This window comes from Abramis brama (genome assembly GCF_963993115.1).
Source record: "Abramis brama genome assembly, chromosome: 13".
In the NCBI taxonomy this organism is placed as follows: Eukaryota; Metazoa; Chordata; class Actinopteri; order Cypriniformes; family Leuciscidae; genus Abramis; species Abramis brama.
Genome location: NC_139975.1, coordinates 18,339,979 through 18,361,132, shown reverse-complemented (window position 1 = coordinate 18,361,132; position 21,154 = coordinate 18,339,979). Strand labels below are relative to the sequence as shown.

The 21,154-nt window shown below is 37.2% G+C and overlaps 3 protein-coding genes across 9 annotated transcripts; 1 reads left to right on the top strand and 2 right to left on the bottom strand.

Moving 5' to 3' along the window:
- Positions 1-419: 419 nt before the first annotated feature.
- pdzd11 (PDZ domain containing 11) lies at positions 420-2,574 on the top strand. Of its 2 annotated transcripts, none has more exons than XM_084132702.1 (6): positions 420-705; positions 1,114-1,216; positions 1,302-1,442; positions 1,526-1,624; positions 1,704-1,764; positions 1,945-2,574. In XM_084132702.1, the coding sequence occupies exons 1-6, from the start codon at positions 659-661 to the stop codon at positions 1,977-1,979; spliced, it is 486 nt and encodes a 161-aa protein (XP_083988828.1). In that variant the 5' UTR covers positions 420-658; the 3' UTR covers positions 1,980-2,574. The 2 variants fall into 2 exon arrangements, with proteins under 2 accessions (XP_083988828.1, XP_083988829.1); XM_084132703.1 differs by lacking the exon at positions 420-705 and adding an exon at positions 710-779.
- Positions 2,575-2,868: 294 nt separating this feature from the next.
- On the bottom strand, positions 2,869-7,871 carry stard14 (START domain containing 14). The gene is made up of 7 exons (XM_084132701.1): positions 7,702-7,871; positions 7,363-7,550; positions 6,758-6,905; positions 6,414-6,517; positions 6,011-6,128; positions 5,864-5,916; positions 2,869-4,005 (listed from the first exon to the last, which is right to left on the bottom strand). Exons 2-7 carry the CDS (start codon positions 7,546-7,548, stop codon positions 3,799-3,801), a joined length of 816 nt encoding a protein of 271 aa, XP_083988827.1. The 5' UTR covers positions 7,549-7,550; positions 7,702-7,871; the 3' UTR covers positions 2,869-3,798.
- Positions 7,872-8,668: 797 nt separating this feature from the next.
- rab41 (RAB41, member RAS oncogene family) lies at positions 8,669-20,607 on the bottom strand. 6 transcript variants are annotated; one of them, XR_014608691.1, is made up of 9 exons: positions 20,398-20,596; positions 19,369-19,427; positions 18,105-18,158; positions 16,865-16,970; positions 15,091-15,202; positions 14,737-14,830; positions 12,395-12,488; positions 10,787-10,853; positions 8,669-10,580 (listed from the first exon to the last, which is right to left on the bottom strand). XR_014608691.1 is itself a non-coding variant. In XM_084132629.1 (8 exons), the coding sequence occupies exons 1-8, from the start codon at positions 20,474-20,476 to the stop codon at positions 10,516-10,518; spliced, it is 636 nt and encodes a 211-aa protein (XP_083988755.1). In that variant the 5' UTR covers positions 20,477-20,607; the 3' UTR covers positions 8,669-10,515. The 6 variants fall into 6 exon arrangements, 4 of the variants coding, with proteins under 4 accessions (XP_083988755.1, XP_083988757.1, XP_083988756.1 ...); XR_014608692.1 differs by lacking the exon at positions 16,865-16,970 and adding an exon at positions 15,660-15,765; XM_084132629.1 differs by lacking the exon at positions 12,395-12,488 and having other exon boundaries at positions 20,398-20,607.
- Between the last annotated feature and the right edge of the window lie 547 nt (positions 20,608-21,154).

The window sequence follows — 21,154 nt, the reverse complement described above, 5'->3', positions numbered from 1 at the left end:
AAGTACTGTAACATGACACTGTATTTTCTAAATGTATTGTTTTATTGAAATGTGACATTCAGCTTCAAATCTTGCCAAGACGAGGTATGGGCAGCAAAAAGAAAACTATATATTTCTCAATATTTGAATATTTTCAGTTGAAATATTGCAGAACTTGCATTTACCACCTGCTTGGCTTTACAGCACTGTGGGTGATTTCCAATGTTACATAGTTAATTATTACTCATTTCTTACATGCATATAAGTTGATGAACTGAAGACTGATACTGTCTGTTTCTACAAAAACAGTCCACTCCAGACAAGGGGGCAGTAGGGGCATTGATTTTTATTAAGGCTTGGTTAATTTTTAGCAGATCATTTCTGAATAGGCACATACCTGAATGTCTTATAAAAAGCTGCTGAATATATCCTTGAAGTCCATTTTGTGAAACTGTAAAATAAGCAGCCTCAGATCAAGTAAAAGCCATTCATGATCTTAGAATGCTCTTGAAATTGAGAAACGGGACAGGAAAGGCAGTTGTCAGAGATGATGGCCTATGCCAGAGGCCATATTTACATCTCAGGATTAAATGCGAGAAACAGTCCCAACATCAATATTTTCTTTAGCTCTTAATAGTTTTTGTTGGGGGGGAAGAAAGGGGAAAAAAGTGCTGGTCACATGATCTCCAAGAGGGCGGGGCTAATGGTTCTCTCGAGGAGTTCGTGGTGAGTTACACAGACAAAAATAAAACTGTCGAGCAAAAAAGCAGCTGTATATAATGCTTGTCTTTCATTTTAGTGTGAGCATATTTGTAACGTCAGTTTATTCACTCAATGTTTTGATCATTTTTCATGGCTATGGCTCATTGTGCATCGCAGCTTGTGTTTATTGTTGAGTGTTAGCAAGCTAGCCTGCTGTACTCACTGTACAGTGAGAACCGTAGAGTGTATTTACATTGCTTTAATTATAAATATTTGGTCATTTCATGCTTTAGTAATCAGTATTGTCACCGTTTTGTAAAGAATTACATTTAGTCTTTAAAAATAGAACGAAGTCCTAAATTACATCGAGGACAATCTGACGATAGACATCTTCATGTCGCTGTTGTTGTTTCTCCCATCTTCAATTTCTAGCTCGAAAAACATGGACCAAAAGATACCATACGATGACTATCAACTGCCAGTAGTGTTTCTTCCATCCTATGAGAGCCCTCCTGCATGGATCCCTCCACAAGAGGTGCTTTAACACTATTAATGCATGTTTTCATCTTTTCTGTTGTGATCATATTTACTTAATTTATATTTTTCTTCCTAATAATCAGAGGATACATCACCCTGACTATAACAATGAGCTCACTCATTTCCTACCTCGCACTGTAGTCTTAAAAAAGCCCCCTGGAGCACAACTGGGCTTCAATATTCGTGGAGGAAAGGCGTCGCAGCTCGGTATATTTATTTCAAAGGTGAGTTGTGTCAATTAAAACCTTCTTTGTTTATCAAAAGAACTGCCCTCGTCATCTTGGTCTTGTTCAAAATGTCTTGAAAGGTGGTGCCAGATTCAGATGCCCATAGGGCAGGACTACAAGAGGGTGATCAGGTGCTTTCTGTCAATGATGTGGACTTCCAAGACATTGAGCATTCAAGGGTAAGGCTTGATATGTCCGTCCAAGAGACAGAAACACGCTTTATATCTCCTCCTCTAATCTGTTTTTGATTTCTCCTAGGCTGTGGAGATTTTAAAGACCGCAAGAGAGATTTTGATGAAGGTCCGATACTTCCCTTACAGTGAGTATTATGTTCATCCTTCCTTGAGATACAGACTTGATGTTTTCAATACGCCCCTGTTGTTCCTTTCTTTCTATTCTAGGTCTATATTGTTTAGCTTATTTTAATCTTAGATACTGTAGTTAACTGATTCAATTGGAGTACCTGACATAAATTGGTGTTCTGCATCTGTTTTTCTAGATTACCAACGGCAGAAGGAGAGGACTGTACACTAGGTGGCAGAGCTGACATTCATGACTGAAGCAGTGAGTGACGCAGCTGATGAGGCATTGGTGTGTCAGCCAAACTTTCATCTTCTCTGCATCATCTTCCTCCCACTAACTATTGTCTCTGACTAAAAGACTGCTCAAAGAAATCGTCTTCAAACACTTTAAGAACATGCCTGATGATTCAAAGCTTCCTCACCCATTTAGGTCGTTTTTAAGGCATCTGTGTTTTGAGCTGCATACGTTTTGAATGCAGCTGGTAAAATTTCCAGATCATTTTCTCTCATCCCAGATCATTTTCTCTCATCCCATTCCTCTGGGAAATTAAGCATATTCTAAGGGATATATCATGCATATAAAAAGAAAACATGGTAGAAATATTATTTATTGAATTAAATAATTATATAGGGTTATAGGGCAAAGGGTACATCATGAATAAATTATGATCTGCTATTAACATCATCAACTGATGTCCTGCTGACAAACATATTGCTACTGATTTAATTAATTGTCATTGAATCAATATGCTAATGAAAACAGTGCTGTTCAGGTGCAAATACTTTATGCTCATTTTTTAAATAAACCTGTATGGAGAAAAAGCTCAGAGGTGTGTGTCTGTGTGTGTAAAATGAATACATTCTCAGATTTGGTAACTACAGTTATAAGTAGTGTGGCTAAATGTTAATATATTGCATCAACTAGTGGTACTATAAATATTAAGTCTTATTAAAATTCAACAAATGTTTTGAATTACATTATTTTATAACACAAAATTTAAGTTTACCTTTTACTGTGTCACGAGCTCAATGGAACAGAAGGCAGTTTATATGCAAATATAAACCTACCAAAATGCAACATTCGTTTTGGACGAAATAAAAGAAACGGTCTTCAAAAGATATTTTGACCATAATTTATTTAAAATTTTAAAAGTATAAAACTTTATTACCCTTTAGTGAGTTAGGACTTCATATACATGAAATTCAAGTTCTCAAAGAAGTTTTCATATCCATCCATCCATCCTCAGAAAGAAAAATATCATGTCATAAATCTGGGTAACTGCCATTTATAGTGCAAATGTCTTTGCATGGATCCACTGGTATCTCGTTGTTAACATGCCTTTTTCTTTCATGTTCAAGGGCCAAACACATATTTGAGAAGTACAGAACAGCTCATTTCTCTGCCTTCTGTTTTCCTCTGCCTGTTACAGGCAAATGAACTATACCACTTCAAGTAATAAATCTTGAGGTAATACCACTTTGTGTCTTGGACTGCTTTGGTCATATTACAGGGCCATTACACAGGTTTTCTCCCATGGTTCACACACACATGCCAATACAGACACAGCTCTTTGAAAAAGCACAGACACAATTACACAAACATAAAAAGGATGACATCGCAAGGAACCTATCCCCTACCATGGAGATTTAAAATAATGATTAAACATGCTTGACCATATTCATAAAGAAAAACAATCTATTCACCTGCATGTCAATACAATCATTTAGGTGTAGCTTCATCATAACCATTTAGTAATAAATTACAGGTCAAAAAAAAAGGTCTCATTTAAGAATGAACCACCTTCAAAAGGATTTTAAATTAAATTGAGTAGTAGAGCTGCATAGTATAAAGAATTTTCCCTTGTTCAAGTAAGCATCATGTCACGTGCGATGCCCTAAGAAACCCAGACGTCAATAAAGGAATGTGTAGCATAGCAATTGTAAACTCTTACTCTGTGAGCGGGAGGGAGGAATGTTGACGTCAACTGGCTATAAGTGGGGTAAGAGGTAAGACACTGATTCTGTGACGTGGACCTTTTCATTGAGCCGTTTTAGCTGCTGTCTTCATTCTCTTGAACATCCCTGGATGAGCTCTCGTCCACGTTCTCGAGCGAGTCTCCGTGCTGGATGGACAGCTCTGCTGGATCCATCATGGGCAGTTCACTCTGTATGGGGTACAGCCACGGCTTATGATCCGGAGAATTTGCTGCTTTCCACGCAGAGTAGCTCTGACCGGCTTTATGAACGCTTCTTAAGACCTGTGGAATGACAGAAAAAGGTGAAGGAGTGGCATGAGTTTCAACGAAAGTTGCGCAACTTTTTTTCAGTCTTGTGTAACCCAAACAATGAACTGGAATCCAGTTTTACCTCATTTTCAGGCTGTGCAAGGACTCCGATTGCAGCAAGTGTTTTTGCTCAAGCATAGTTATTAATAAACAGTGTTTCTGGTGTCTCTCTGGGTCTTCAGAATTTTTGGCAGCACAAAGTATCAGTGTGCGTGCAATACTGCCTATAAACTCTGACTTCTGAACTAAAGGTAATGGGCTTTGTTATTTTGTCAAACAGTCTTAATAAAAAGGAAACAAACCACTTAAACACAAATAATCAAAATAAAATCATCAGCATCCTCCTTTTAGACACGTAATAGGGTTGCACCATGGAAACACACATGGTGTGTGTGTGTGTGTGTGTGTGTGTGTGTGTGTGTGTGTGTGTGTGTGTGTGTGTGTGTGTGTGTGTGTGTGTGTGTGTGTATATATATATATATATATATACAGTGCAATGCATAAGTGAATACACCCATGCTAAAGTTGACTAAAAAGAGGAATAAAAAATCATATTTTGGAAATTGAACTTAATGCCTTAATTTAAAAAATTAGGAAAAATCCAACCTTTAAGGACACCAATTTTCTTTGTGAATGAATAATGTATCGTAAATAAATAAATGTTCTTCCTTAAAATACATGGTGCATAAGTGAGTACACCCCTATGTTAAATTCCCATAGAGGCAGGCAGATTTTTATTTTTAAGTATTTTTTTTTATTTTGTTTTTAGGATACTATGCATCCTGATAAAGTTCCCTTGGCCTTTGGAATTAAAATAGCCCCACATCATCACATAGCCTTCACCATACCTAGAGATTGGCATGGTTTTATTTCAGTTAGCCTAATAGCTAGTTTGATTTGCATTGAGAGATGATCTTATGGAAAGTACCCCATGCCAATCTCTAGGTATGGTGAATGCTATGTGATGATGTGGGGCTATTTTAATTTCTAAAGGATCATGTGACACTGACGACTGGAGTAATGATGCTGAAAATTCAGCTTTGCCATCACAGCAATTACATGAAAAATATCTTAAAATAGAAAACCGTTTATTAAACTCTAATATTTTAGAATTTTACTGTATTATCAAATAAATGCAGCCTTGATGAGCATTAGAGACTTTTCACAAACGTGTGTGTGTGTGTGTGTTAATCAAATCGTAAACCTGATTAATGATCAGTGGAAAGACAAACACCTCAGTTTTCAATAATAGTGTATAACACACAAAGTGTGATGTATAGACTATGTTATCAGTGTGCCCTTTGGACAGAGATACCGTCTGGTTACACTGCAAACAGCCCTGTCACATGCTGTAATTCCATACAAAACTATGAAACCAACAGCAAAAAAAGACAATTTAAAACAAGACTGACTTCTTGTTCTCAATCAGAAGAACATCTTCACCATAGTTATCTTTAGATATCAATCTGAACACTTGATGAGGGCTTAAGCATTATTAGAGGCGTTTCTAAAAACTAAAGTCTAACTGTGTCATTCATAATCACAAATGATTAATAAAGAGAAGAGATTTAGCCTAAGTGATGCACTCTTCTGTAAAATGAAAATAATGACTGTAGTCATGCAGCCTACAGACCGAACAAGATAAACGAGTTTCACTTTGGCACAGCAAGTGCTGCGTGAGCGTCTTCAGAACAAGATATTCCAGTAGGTTACCATAGTAACAATTCTGATTTTACAATCCTTAAAGACAGACCCACATACAAAGATACTAGCATCCTCAAAGAGTATAAACGACAGAAACAGCAGTAAGAGAATAAACATGTTCACTTACTTTTGGAGCCAGGACCTGAGATGCTTTGTTGACAACCCACTTTGGAAGAGACCCTAAAAGATAAAAATAAATAAAAAATGGTTATAAAACAGCAACAAATGAAAGTCTTCCAAAGTAAATGAATGATGGGAGTGAATCGGTTCATACCTCTGGGATCAGCCTGTGAGAGGTATGTGAAAGTGCAGCTGTTGGGCCCTGTTGGTTTGAACAGGTAACCCGTCAGAAGGGAAACGGCCCTCACCAGATCCTTTCGTGGGGGATATTTCTAAAATGAAAGCAAAGCTTTATTACAGTATTTGTATAATTTTTAAATTGGTGTAGTAATACATTGTATTATTTATTATTATAAAATAATGAGAATAATGTTCAATGTTAAAATATTGTCTCCTACAATGATGTGAATTTGGATGAGCGAAAACTTGAAAACAGTAATTATTTTTGCAATTCCATTTGACATAACATTCTACCTTTAAGAAAATCTGATATTTCAAGGTGTCTTGCTTTATCTAGATATTCATTAATAGCAGGTGTAAGTAAATAAAAGACGTACCGGATGTTTCACTGAGAAGTTAATGATCACATACTCATTTTCAGACGCCTGCCATGAGCGCAGGGTCACCACATCTCTGTTCTTCAATGGTTTCGGACAAAGCCCTGTGAATAAAGGAGGGGAAAAAATATTTGTATGACATATAGGCCCATTAACAAACGCAACTTCACTGCCTAAATACACACAAAAACATGGTCCCAGGAGGCTTATCTTCAGCCCTGCACTGAAGCAATCACATTGTTAGGTGAACTACGAACAAAAGCCCCAAAGAATTACCAGAATAACCATAAGACATGAAAGAGGTCTTAAAAATGGACAGAGATTTAAAAGATTACGTGACTCACAGGAATAGTAGCCCACATCAGCATTGGGAGCCAGGCGAGCGATGTCAAAACTCTCAAGCATCGTAGGATCCCATGACTTTCGGTACTGACTGTCATGAAGCACGTCATACATGGTAGCAGCCGATACATCCTTTATGTTCATTCTACACTGTATTGGAAACAGATGCATTTGCATTAGTGTTGTTATGACAGCAGTACACACAGGACTGGACATGTAAATTAAACTGAAATGTAATAGAGAGAGAGAGAAAAAGAGATTGTGATCTACTGGGGGTCCATATGTAAACAAAGTAGCTACATTTTCATAACTACCATTAAATCATGTCTAACCAATGACCCATTAAGCATTTCATGATGTAATAAAATTAATGTTCCTAATAAAAGTCATTATAAAGGGTTATATATATAAACTCTTTATAATGACTTTTATTAGGAACAATATATGCCCCTGAACAGTGGGTTGGGGGCCCTGCTGTAAAGTTTGAAACCACTGGTTTAAATTAATTTAAAAAGGTAACATTGACACCATAACTTTTAAAGACAAATCAAAACAAAATATTGTCATACATCATAGTAGTTAGGCTAAATGTAGGCAAACATCTTACCTTGATTTTGTGGACTTTGGATACGTTCACTTTGTTGCTTGAAGAAGTAGATAAAGGGGGCCCCTCGACCCATACCTCCATGTCATTCTTATTATACTTGTTGAGCCAATTCTCGGTGGACAAGCATTGTCTTTTGAACTCATTAAACATTAATTCATCTGGAATGATTCCCGAACCGCGAGACATAACTGAAACAATAATTTCCACAGCGAGAAACAGATCTTGTACCGAGGCTCAATAACTTTGCTCTGCTCGCTAAGTATAATGTGGTGTGTTATTGTAGTCACAGATTAAAATTTCAAGCTCGACAAGATTTTTCTCACAAATTCCAATCCTCACCTGGCGTCAACGCTTGCGCGTGGAAAAATCGCGTCACCACTTCCGGGAGTAGAACAGGTGTATTACAACACTGCAAGGTGCGCAGCTATAGTATGTCAGCTCTGAACAACAGTGATTTAGCACACTGACATTATCTTGATTTATACCCAATGGCGTTTATGTACTCAAGTGAGAACTGTTGACAAACTGGCGCAAACTGGGTGTGTCGGACCGCCCATATTGATTGGTCATTCGGGTGCGGGTCCAGTGGTCTCTCTCTGCTACTGCATTGATATGCATGGTTAATTCATAACGGAATCCCAAGACGAGCTGTGATTCTGTGAACTCCGCCTCTAGTTCACGACCGAAACCTTTCTTCAAATCACCTCCACTGGAACAACATTCAACAGGCTTGTGCAATGTGCCATTAATAAGAAACTGAATTTCATAGCGGTTTCTGTTCTTTGTGTTGTGGACTATGGTACCAACAGTGGACCAAAGAGAACTTACGAGTTTAAAAACATGAAACCCTTTAATAAGATTATTTAACCTTTTGCTTACTATGCAGTATACATAAATATTCTTATATAAACAGAATACTGGTCTCAGTTTACCACAGGACAATAATCAGTATCACAGACATAACACACTATCTGCAATTTAAACTTTTTTATTTATGAAGATTTCTCATATTAATTCTATATATTAACTATATATATATATTTATTTTATTAGCTTGTATTTTTTTTGTATATTATTAACATGTTTAATATATACGTGAACATTTAAAAGGCCTGGTGTCTAGTAAATTAGCCTACATATTAATTTGTTGCCATTGCAAATAGGTGTGATCAAGTAATCCACGAAAGTTAGGCTACTGTATATAATGATTGGGTAATGTAATTATATTATGCATCAAGTCTGTTTCTAATACTCAACACTGTGTACAGGCCTATATACAGGAACCAGAAGCAGGACAAACAGCAAATCTGGTGAAATATCTTTTATTCATGTGATACATTTTGGTGTCTCTTTAACCGTCCATTTTTTACAGCATATAATAATAGTACTTTGTCACACAAACTTAGCTAAACACTAGTAGACAGCGTATTTCAAACAGACCAACACACTTCAGAATAGCACACAGCTGAGTATTCAGTGAGTGACACGTGATAGAGCTGTTCAGGAGGGTTTTCACTCTTATTTATTTCATTTCCTACATATCAAACCATAGTAAATGTTAATGTTTAAAACACACTTGATGCCCTTTTTTAGTCTTAATGATGAAAGGATTTGTCGGTTTACATTTGAACGAGAGGAAAAGCGACGGTGCTGGGGGGGCTCGGTGATACCTCTCCAGCAAATAAAAGCCCATTCAAGCTATACTGTTGAAACCCAGCATTACAGATGGGACGTGAAAGTCTTTAATAGTGGCACGATTGTGACACGACTAGGTCTTTGTGATACAGTAGCCAGGCAGCAATGCAAATTATACATCAAACTTTGATTCCCACACATTGCTAACTGCCATTCCCGTCAAGCATACAACACATTGTATCACTAACTAGTGAGATAATAAATAAACACATGAAACCAACAGTCTTACGACGAGCAATACCAAGACGTGTCTGTACACTAAGCGATAGCCGTGTTGAAGGAAGAAATCTAAATGTCCTGTTAAACAAAACCTCATTATCTCTATGCAATGTTAATAGGCTCGAGCAAACCACAGCACTGTGGCCTGATTTGGTGCACCATGACAACCAAACAAGCAAGGCATTTTGTGTTAAACGGTCTCTAAACTGCATGCGGTCCCTACACTTGCGCAGCAAAAACAAGACAGAAAATGAGCAGAATTAGTGTGAATTGCTGATGCTTTCCATATCCAAGCTCAGAGCGACGTTACGATAGTTGCGTTAGTACATACACGTTTTTACAATTAACGTTAGGTTTTGTGACTACGGTCGTGGATAAGTCATTAAATATCTTATGTTTTGAATTTGAACTAAATTAAATAGCAATTTTCCCTTTTCTAAGAACGTTAAATCCAATTTATTTCCCCCACAGCTCAATACATTCTACTTCCATGCAACCCTCCAAAGATTTCGGTATAAAATTAGCCTGTCCAGAATTAGGCTTGTCGCTAATTTTTGTGTCCATACATGTATATTTCCTGAAACAAAACAACTTTAAAATGATACCTGGTCCCTAATACCATATTTAACATGGAAGCATCCAATTATACAGAATATTGTGTCCATGGTGACATTTCACGACAAAATCGAAGAGATTCGTTCTGTATCTTTCTTTTAAATAACTTTTGCCAAAAAACACAAACAAAATAATAGTGTAAAAAATTATATGAATCAGTAACAGCCAGAAGTTCTTCCTCCAGTGAAATTAAAAAAGAAGGCAAAAAAGGCCTAAAAATGATGACATCAGCCCCAGCTCTGAAACATGTTAACTTCACAACAACTATGTTGGCACTGATGTGTGAAAACTTAAGAGCATATGAGCTTGAGTCAGTCTGCAATCCCATATAATGCCATGCAGCCAGAACAGACGAGGATCTGAATGGTTTTAGCATTTAATCTATGCTGTGATTTGACTTTTTTCTTTAATAATATGCATTTTTGGAATCCATTTTAATACAGAGTAAAAGCACATCCACACGGTTACTCTGAAAAGTCACTGAGTCGAAGAGAAAGAAAAGGTTCTCCGCTCATGACACGGGGCCGTGAGAGGAGCGAGTGACCACTGAGAGGCAAGCTGTTTGTGTGTGAGGGGGGTGGAGTGAGGGGGACGCAGGGCCTGGTGGGGGGACGAGGGTGGTTACTAGCACGAGCAGCTGCTCTCGGTAACGGGCAGCTCTGGAGGCTTCTCCAGTTTGATGTCGATCACTGAAAGTTTCTGTCAAGGATCAGTTACTGAGAGACTGGATCATTTGAATAAGCATGTCTTTACACTTTTCATTCATTCCTGTTAAACGAAAACGCTGGCAGACAAGCAGACATGCTTACGATCTCCTGCTATCAGGCTGTTGTGGACAAACTGACTGACATTTTAATGTGAGAGATGGCATATTTAAGGTGCATGTGAAGGATACTGTCCTCTTTGCTTTTCTCTGGTGTACTATCCATTCCAGGCAAAGCTGCAGCCACACGACGAAACAGCTAGAGAGAGAAAAAAAAGTTCATTACTTAAAACTCTGCTTTAGCCACATGTAGATAAATCAATGCAGGTTTAATATAATACAAAATATTTATCTTATTAGTAGGGGAGACTGGGGCTAGTTCTAACATGTTTTACTCCAGTCAACACACGTTGACCTTTTGTGACAACATTTTTTTGGGCATATTGTTATACTATATATAGAGTAAGTTATATTATAGGCTTTTCAAGTACATTTAAACAGCAAAACACATACAACAAAACCTCATGAAAGGGACAAACATCATGAAACCTCAAAAATAAAGAATAAACATTTCAAACTCTTGTTTTGGCCAACAGATATTGTAATTAAATTGTAAAACAAATAACAATATGTAACTCAATAAAATATGCAACTTCGAATTTCTTTTTTTACTCACCCAACCAGTATTACAAAAATATTACACTGAAATGCAAGTTTTAAAAACATAATGATCAAAAACGTATTATTTTTTATAAAAGTTATATATTATATACATGTAAAATGTTTTTTAAAGTTTATCTTTCATAAAAATTCTAAAACTAAATCTGGTCTTCAACTGATAAGTAAAGAGTCCAAACAGAGTTCAAGCCACCAAAAAATGGACACAACGGTTTCCACCAACCACAGGATTTATTTAGTAAAGTTTGTTTCTATTACACTGATCCCATTGAGGATATAAGTGTTTCTAATAGGTTTGAGTTCTGATGGTGGAATTGGGCATTTTTTTGAGCTCTGAAGATGAAGCCTCTTTTGCTGCAGCATCTGCTTTTCTCATTCCCTGGAATGCCCTGGTACCCAACTAAAAAGGATTTTAAAATTCTGTATTATCAATGTTGAAAACAGTTGTGCTGCTTAATATTTTGTGAAGAAACCGTGATTCGTTGTTTTCAAAGAACAGCAATTATTTGAAATCTTTTGTAAAATTGCAAACATTTTTACGGTCACCTGTTTTGATCAATTTAATGTGTTCTTGCTGAATAAAAGTGTTATTTTCTTTCGAAACCCCAAACTTTTGAACGGTAGAGTGGCTCTTATGACAACTTCCTCATGTGCAACTAGCCCTAGTCTCCCCTATTTAAAAGAAATTATAACTCCCAATGGGTAGAGAGGTTAAAAAAAAGAGGTAATTTCCGATGACAAAAAAAAGACACCATGATCCACTAATTCTGAAAACTAAAAGCAATACAATTTGCTATTAAAAAGCACAATGCACAATGAAATGTCTACATTGAGTCTGTGAATTACAAGGGGTGCTAAAACACAGCGCATAGAGAAAAATCATTCTAGCGATGCTTGGCCAACATGCAAAGGACATCTGTGACACAGTACATGGGGAGCACTTCAAGCAAACAAAACGCACAAAAGAACAGCATAATAGCACAGGGACACCTGTGAATGTGAGGCGAGGGAAGAATGGCTAATGATGGGCGAGGTGGGGAAAGATAGAAACCAAAGAAAGCAGAAGATAGAGAGGTGGAGGGAAGGTGGGGCTTGGCCGTCCTCATTTCTCCGTGATTCTACCTGTTTGACATTGTAGCCAGTCTTTGCGCTGGTTTCAATGAACATGACATTCAGTTCCTTAGCCCTCTGCTCGCCCTCCTCTGTGGTAATCTGTCTGCTCGACCGGAGCAGGGAGGGGAAAGGAAAGAAATACAGACAGACAAAAGAAATGCATCAAGAAGAAGAGACAGAGACAGAGACTGCCTGAAGTTCACATTAGTAATAGGGAAAAAAGAGGGATTAGTGTTTTGATAGGACCCCAACACAGGTTGAAGAGTTGAGAAATGGCTGAAATCGTAACTTTGAAAAGAGATCACTGCACTGCAGTTCAACTAAAGGGCCATTCACATGGAACACATTTGTAACTTGAGGACAATCTACAACAAAAATAAACACCCTATCAAGGGAAGTGATGATAATGTCATTGGCACTGAAATATCCCTTGTTTATTTTCAGTTTAAAAAGTTCATCCAGAAATGAAGATTCTGTCATCAATTACTCACCCTTGTGTCATTCAAAGCCTGTTTCACTTACTTTGTTCTGCAGAACACAAAAAGATTTACATAGAATGTCCAAGCTTCTCTTTTCCATCCACTTCTATAGTATAGAGGGTATGCACGTGACATCACCGTTGGCCGGAGTGAACGCGGTTACGCCCACTGAGTGGCAGAAAGACTGAGCCGAAACATTGGCTTTCAGAGTAAATGCCACGAAAAACACACAAAGCACATCTACAACTGGAAAGAGATTTGAGATTGACTGTAGAAATATATTTGACAAGAAATCTGAGGTATATTTTAACAGGCTGCCGAAAGCTACCGAAAAGAGAAGCAAACAGATCGCTGCAATTCATAGAAACAACTGGACAAACATGCATTTGCAGTTATCATTTTGTGTCAGTATGCTGAATTTGGGAGTAAAAATCATACCCTATATATTGTATTGTTATATATTGTATTGACAACTTAATTGGATGTTTTTAAATAAACACTGACTAAAAACTATACAAGTCCTAGGGCTGGACAATATGACGATATATATGACATTGATATAAGTGATCACCCGGATTAAGACCTACCTATATTGTATTTATATAAAGCATTCACAGGCAAATTTGCTTTATGTATTTTCCCAGTGTCAAAATCAGACACATATAAATGTCAGGAAACACGATTCCTGGTTGCATGTCAATATCCACTGATCACTTGGTAAGTTGTAAAGGACACTATATCGAGTCCAACCTTTAGTTTAAACTGATTTCGCAGCGTTTTCGCAGTTTCCCCTATTAAAATCCAGTCATTAAGCAGGCTCTTTTGCCACTCAGTCCGGCCGAGGGGGCGTTCCAGCGGGAAAGTGACGTCAATGCATACCCTCTATAGTGAAAAGACATTTTGCTAAACGTCTCCTTTTGTGTTCCACGGAAGAAGAAAAAAGGTTATACATGTTTGGAATGAAACAAGGGCGATAAATTATGACCGATATTTCAGTATTTTGGGTTAACTATCCCTTTGTCTTTAGTCAATCAATTTGAAAGAATGCCACAGATGCGGTATCTGTGGCATTCTTTCAAACTGATTGACTTCCCACAGACAATAATTTTGACTTTGTAAGATAGTTATGGCCGGACCAAGACTTTTGACATTTTCTGTATTGACTTGAAAGAAGTCAAATGATACCCGAATGGATTTAGATGTTAGAAAATGTTAAACTGAGGCATACATTGTTAGCTGAAAGTATAATCAACAGGGCAAAATATTTAACAAAAGGCCACACAAGAGGTAGGAGATGTAAAGATCTTTGTGAATGACACGTGTTCTAATTCAATGAAAATCTGCAGAGCTTTCTGCTGAATTTTGGGTGTTATGTCATATTCCTTCCATGTTTCTTTGTGGCATCCTTGATCAGTTAACAACTGACATGGTTGCTATGTGATTCTATTACAAAAAATGCACGTTCGAAATTCGGTAATGTCAAACTGGAATCCATACAATTTTGAGTTTCGATTGAAGGTGAAAATCACCCCATGTAGATTTTATATCAGGTTCAAGATTGTCACGCAAGTTTGTGGTGTTGACCAATAGAAAGATGCTTGGCTCCATGCAATGCTACACTATTGAAAATGGACCTTTTTTCCTCACGAAATTTCCGCACCTTTACGATCATACTCAATATTAGCCTATTTTAAATGTTGATTTGAGGGGTTGCACATTTTTTTGCTAGGATGTATTACTGTATTTAGCTTGTTTTTACAATGTGAGGACAGTCTCCAAAAAATATTCTGTGGAAATCGACAATATGCCACAGATTCTGTTATATAAGTTAGAACGCTTAAGTCTACACTACAGCTGTATCGTGTCACCCACCTGTTTGACGTTATAACCAGCTTTGGCGCTGGTCTCTATGTACATCACACCCAGTTCCCGGGCTTTTTTCTCTGCTGCCTCTACTGACACTTGCCTGCCATAATCCATAGTTGAGGTGTGGACACAGTTCAAATTAGAATGGATATGAAAAACAAAAGTAGTAATGGGAAATCAAAAATAAAATCAACAAAGAGAAAATATGACCGAAAAGAAAAGCAACAATGGCACAAATTATTCAACATAACACTCAAATGAATAAAGAGAAAACTGAACACAAAAATAACACATAGTGAAGGGCTTAAAACGTGGGATGAACAAAAGATGTGTTCATCAAACTCCTCGAAACTACTGTACCTTTTATCAGCCAAGTCTGTCTTGTTGCCAACCAACATGATAATGACATCACTTCCTCTCTCTGTTCTGACATCATCTATCCACTTTGAGGTTTGCTGGAAGGAGTTGAGATCTGAAGAACAGAAGGACAAATGTTAGGCATGGACTTATTACAGAGGAAAAATGTCTCTTGTGATCTGCAGGAACTAATTTCATTGATTAATTCATTGAAAATCAATTTGCAAAATTCAAATTTGGCAGCGGTCAAAAATACACTTGATTCACTTCAAAGCCGAGCTTTCTTAGAAGAAAGTGTGCAAGCAGACTGTTAGAATGAAGTTCAACAAAACAGAGGACGGTTAAGTTAAAACACAGGTAATTTCGATGCTCAGTGTGTGCTCAGATAAGAGAGAAGCACGTTCGATCTACTTTTCATTTAATCTGAATGAAATAATAAAAACAGCATTGTTCCCAAGCAACCATACTAAGATGAACTGCCATGACCTAGAAGCAGCTGCTGACTGAATCGTGCTAACTGTGCTCTAAGGGCATAGATCCCTGCTGACCCAATGAGTGAGGCTCAGACTCACTGGTGATGTCATAGACCACCACAGCAATAGTGGAGTCTCGGATGTAGCTGGGAATGAGGCTGCGGAAGCGCTCCTGGCCTGCAGTGTCCCATAGCTGGAGCCGAACCTGATGGACCAGCAAACCGTGGTGTGCAAAGAAAACAGGGGAAAGAGAAAGGCAGAACAGAGAAAAGAAAAAGTATAAAGAGAGGATAGAGCAAGGGAGCAGGGTTAGACGAAAAGGACAACATCAAAGAAGCAAAACATGAAGGAAAAGGAGAAATGCACCTACAGAATTTACAGATTTTTGCTTCTGTGCTTATAGATCATAACCACAAGGTTTTAGGAATCTGAAGGCATTTCTCCATTCCTGCTCTCTGAATGACGCTGCTTTCTGCAAGATGCTTTGCAAATGGCACTCCTTATGCACAAGTATTGCTGGACAAGTTCAGGCAAATCAACACGTTATGGTTTTGAAATATTTGTAAAAGCCCAAATTGTAATCATAAAGATAATTTTGCTATCGTTTACTCACCCTTATGTTGCTTAAAACCTGACTTTCTTTTGCAGAACACAAAAACTAATGTATTTTGAAGAATGCTTTAACTGTATTTGTCCATATAATACAAGTCAATGGGGTCCAAAACAACACATTGTATGGACAAAAAACACCAATAATTTCCCCCCCCTAAATATCTTATTTTGTGTCCAATACAATAAAATACAATACAAATTATATCTAAAACTGCTTTCCAGCAGATGAGTTAAATAATATAAACTAACTCTAAATTAACTCTGCTCAGGTGTAAAAGCCATACTAAAAAAACACATCTTCAAACATCCAATATCAGGGAAAATGTATTATGCAGTGGAAGAGAACTCCATAATCGGGGAGCAGCTTCAGAAAAGGCCCTATCTGCATTTGATTTTAATATAGTTTTAGGAACAATGAATACCATCTGATTAAATGATCTCAAATGTCAGAATAATTAAAGTTATACAGGTTTGGAATGACATGAGGGTGAGAAAATTATGACAGAATTTAAATTTTTGGGTCCCTTCACATTGTTAAAGCAGGTTTTCATCTTTTTCATCTTACTTTGTTTAACTTTACCAGGAACGCTCAAATAAACCAGCACACTTATAAAGCTACATGAGTGCCATTTACTCAAGCAGAACCCAACTTGACCCCACCATGTGGTGAAGCAGGAGCACTAGCTACATACTTGCTATATCATAGACCACCACTGCGGCTGCTGAGTCTCTGATGTAACTGGGAATGAGGCTACGGAAGCGTTCCTGCCCAGCAGTGTCCCACAGCTGTAGCCGAATCTATGACCGTCCATGCAGCACAACAGGCATGGGGACCCATTCAGCACCCAGCCATGGAAGAGAGTGGGGTGAGGTGGACAAAGACACAACCAAACTTAAAAAGGTGAAATCAAAATAAATGACAAACTAATGACATAAGTGTGATGATGAGCTACAAGCATGCGCAAGGAATTCCGCAAATGATAACTGTGATGAATCTGTGACAGACAGTGAAATCACCTGGTGGACTAGCCCTATTTGGACGTTAGAGAAATGCGTCAGAGAGACACAGGCATACTTTGTGAATTTAATCCTGCCTGAATCTGCCATGTCTGTGTATTTTCTCACACAATTCCAGGGCAAATTACCTACTGTTTTTGGCAAACTCTCAACGGTCCACTGAGAAATCTAATCCTTTCTGAATGCGAATGTCTGTGATAGTATTATAGCCAACTAATGCTTCTCCTCATTAGTTTTTTAACCTACCCGAGTTAGTTTGCATACCAATCTTTCACATGCTTTCATTTCATTTTAAAATGGATGCTATCTGACACATATTTTATTATTATTAAATAAATAGAGCCAAATCGTGAAAACTGTAAAGACTGCCCATTTTAATATCAGTGTCATGTACTGTAAGATACTTGTCTAGATGTCTCTGCTCACTTATGTGGGTTTATTATAAACAGCCACTTCAATAAACGCATGTGAACTATATTTAAATAGTTTTTAATAATATTTTAAAGTTATATCAATAAGTAATTCATTAAAAAAAAATATACGTCATACGTAGCACAGTAGGCGACCTTCTGTAATGCCCATGTCTAGAAAACACACACTCCCACCTCTGTAACAAACACAGATCTCAGTTCCGTCCGAATCGGTACATGGAGTCACAGACGCGGGGTGATAAGAATTGTAACTCAAACGTAGTTTAGAAAACTAGTCCTGTCCGAATAGGGCGTTATAGACCTTACAGGTGATATTAGAAAACATCAAGGTGTGAATGACTTGAGCCAGTGTGTGTCAAAACCATCTATTACACTAGTACTAACATTAATAGTCAATATTTCAACTAAATCAGGCTTTAAAAACAGGCTTGGACACACAGAGACTCCTTGGGAATTATTCTAGAAATGTTGATCTCCGTCCTACCGTGCGGTCTTCCAAGTACATGGTTTTTGACAGAAAGTCTATACCAATAGTTGCCTATGGAGAGAAACAATGAGTTAACTTAGTGCACAATAACATTGTAAAATACAGACCATTTAAGGAATATTTATTTTGACTGTATTTTCTGTGGAACACAAAATATTAGATATTTTGCAGAATTTTCATACTGATCTTTTCCTTTCATAAAGTCAAAAAATAAAATTGATCCTTGTTCACTGAAAATCTAATTTGCTCTTGTGCATAATCAAACTTTCTGCAACAAGATACTTTTATATCAAATTTGATTTCAATGACACCAAAAGCCATTGGTTCTAATGTGCGTCAGATGCACACACGTGAACGAGATTTGAGAGAACTATGAACTAAATTAACACTCGACAAACACCAAATGCAAGTTAAAATGGGCACTGCTAAGTGAAATAAATGTTATTGAGACTGGACTTGTATTAATAAAAAAAATTATGGTCTGAGTAGAAATATAAAATATTTCTGTTTCAAATAAATTCTGTGGTTTTTTTTTACTTAAAATCCTGAAAAATAAAATGCATCACGGTTTCCACACAAATATTAAGCAGCACAACATTATTATTGAGAATAAATTTTTCTTGAGGATCAAATCAGCATATTAGAATGATTTCTGAAGGATCATGTGACACGGCTGGAGTAAAGACGCTGAAAATTCAGCTTTTCCATCACAGGAATAAATTACATCATAAAGTATATTAAAATAGAAAACAGTTATTGAAATTATAATAATAATTTCTTTTTCTTTTTTTGATCAAATAAATGCTGCCATGGTGAGTATAAAAGACATCATTCAAAAATATTAAAACCTCTTGAATAGTATATTTCTTGTTTATAAAAATAATGTAAAACACATTTTATGGCTGGTAAAAAAAAAAAATTATTTCAACTTTGCTAGTGTGCCAAAAATGTATTTTGAACTGTAACTTCAGAGTTAGACAGCTTTTGTCCATCATATGCTTTTGTTGTACGGACAATGGCAGTGTGACTATTCTACGGAGTATCTCCTTATGTGTTCCATGGAAAAAAGAAAGGACTGGATCAACATGACATCACTATTCATTAGTGAGTGAACTATTTCTTCAAGGAAGTAACCAAACCGACGTCATGATAGCTTTCATAGAGTCCATAATACTTTGATATTAAGTTGTTTTAGGTAACATGGTAAGCATCTGCCACACGAACATAACATGGGCTGTAACAATCACAGCAGGGGTGTTACCTGATAGGTATTATCGAAGCTGTCATACATAAACCTGGTGATGAGTGAAGTTTTGCCCACTGTGGAGGAAAAGAAAAACAACGCATTAGAAATAAGGGCCTCACAGTGAGTGCGTCTCAAAACCTAGTGTGATCCCTACATAGACAGCATGTTTGAATGTAGCACGTCAAAGATGCTGTCAAGGGAACGGATACATTGCTCTGCGCAGGATGATCCTGAACTCTGATCGCTGTGTTGGCAACATGGGTGTCGCCGTCCTGCTTTCCACAGCAACACACTGCATCAATACAGGCGAAGACGTGCAAAAACTCGCCTTCACGACAGCTGACTAATGCTTTTTAGCGTCAAATCCAGACATTATGAAACGAGAACGTGGATGTGACGTGGATGATGTGGCAGTTAAACATCCCTGATGTGGTTTATAATATCACGATCTTGATTGTCACAGCCGGTCAGCTAGAAACATGCTAAATGCTAACAGTTAGCAACCATTTTCACACCAGACAGTATTGTTTTACAGATGAAAACAATTAACATCCAGTACTAGTATAATATCATTTGCATCTTATGTGTTAAACAGTAATGGTGGATGCAATCACATATAAAAGGCCTTTAAAATGGGAGATCTCTGTTGTGGCTAGGAACAGAAAACACAAACATGCTAATACAAGGACTTGATGGTTTCCCTCGATGTCTACATTCAAGAATACATAAACACTGAGAGGAAAGACAGAAAATACATATAATCTATCAATTAAAGCATAATGGAGTTGATATTCGGATCTCACATCTTTTGTATATAAGGTTAGTTCGTGTAACGTTACTGTAAGGATGTGCAATGCTACATGCTACACGTCTTCTGTAAAATTTAGTGTATTTTAAGTGCGTGTCGACAAACGTATCAGTCCAAACTGTCAAATCATTATTTCATGTATATTTAGTAGCAACATCTATCCTTCTGGAGCATCCTTTCACCTGGCCTGTCTAACGTTATCTCTCCGTCCACGTCTCACATATCTGAACACTTACCGCTTTGCTCGCCCAAGAAAACCAGCTTAAATTTCCGCAGAGGGTTGCCAAACTCTCCGCCGCCGGTCGTAGTAGACATATTTTTCGAGTGTAATAAACAGCAGCTATCTAAATATTATATTCTGTGCGCGGACGAAGGACACTGTACAGTCCAGTGACGGAGCGCTAATAGCTGATGATTCCTGAGTGTGGCAGCGCCTCTTAGTGGACAGAGAAGGGAACGGAGGACACGCTGTGTCTGTGTTTCAGAACATAGTGCTAAAAAGCTGACTACCATCCTATGCCGTCTAGGTTTGAAAGAGACTTTGATGGCCAAAATGCTGTCTTGGTAGGCAGCTGACTAGGTTTTGAGACACAGTCTATTTCTACTGTCACACCTTACCATTGTGTTGTAGCATCTGAATCTTTTTAGTGTTGCATGCGCAATGAATTTGTATAGGCTACATTTTTATTCATATAATCCATACAAGTATGTTTATAATATAATTTTACGTAAAATGTTTCACACCACTAAGATGTAACTCATTTTTGTTTATATATATATATATATATATATATATATATATATATATATATATATATATATGAAGAGTTCAGATGCAAAAGCCTCTAAGTGCCATCTGAAAATTTCTTCTAGAATGATCATTTTTATCAAGCTCGTATATTTAAGTTCAGTAATTTCACTTAAATGGCAATGAAAATTACCTATTAATTGTCATTTAAGTGAAATTACTGAACTGAGCTTGATAAAAATGAT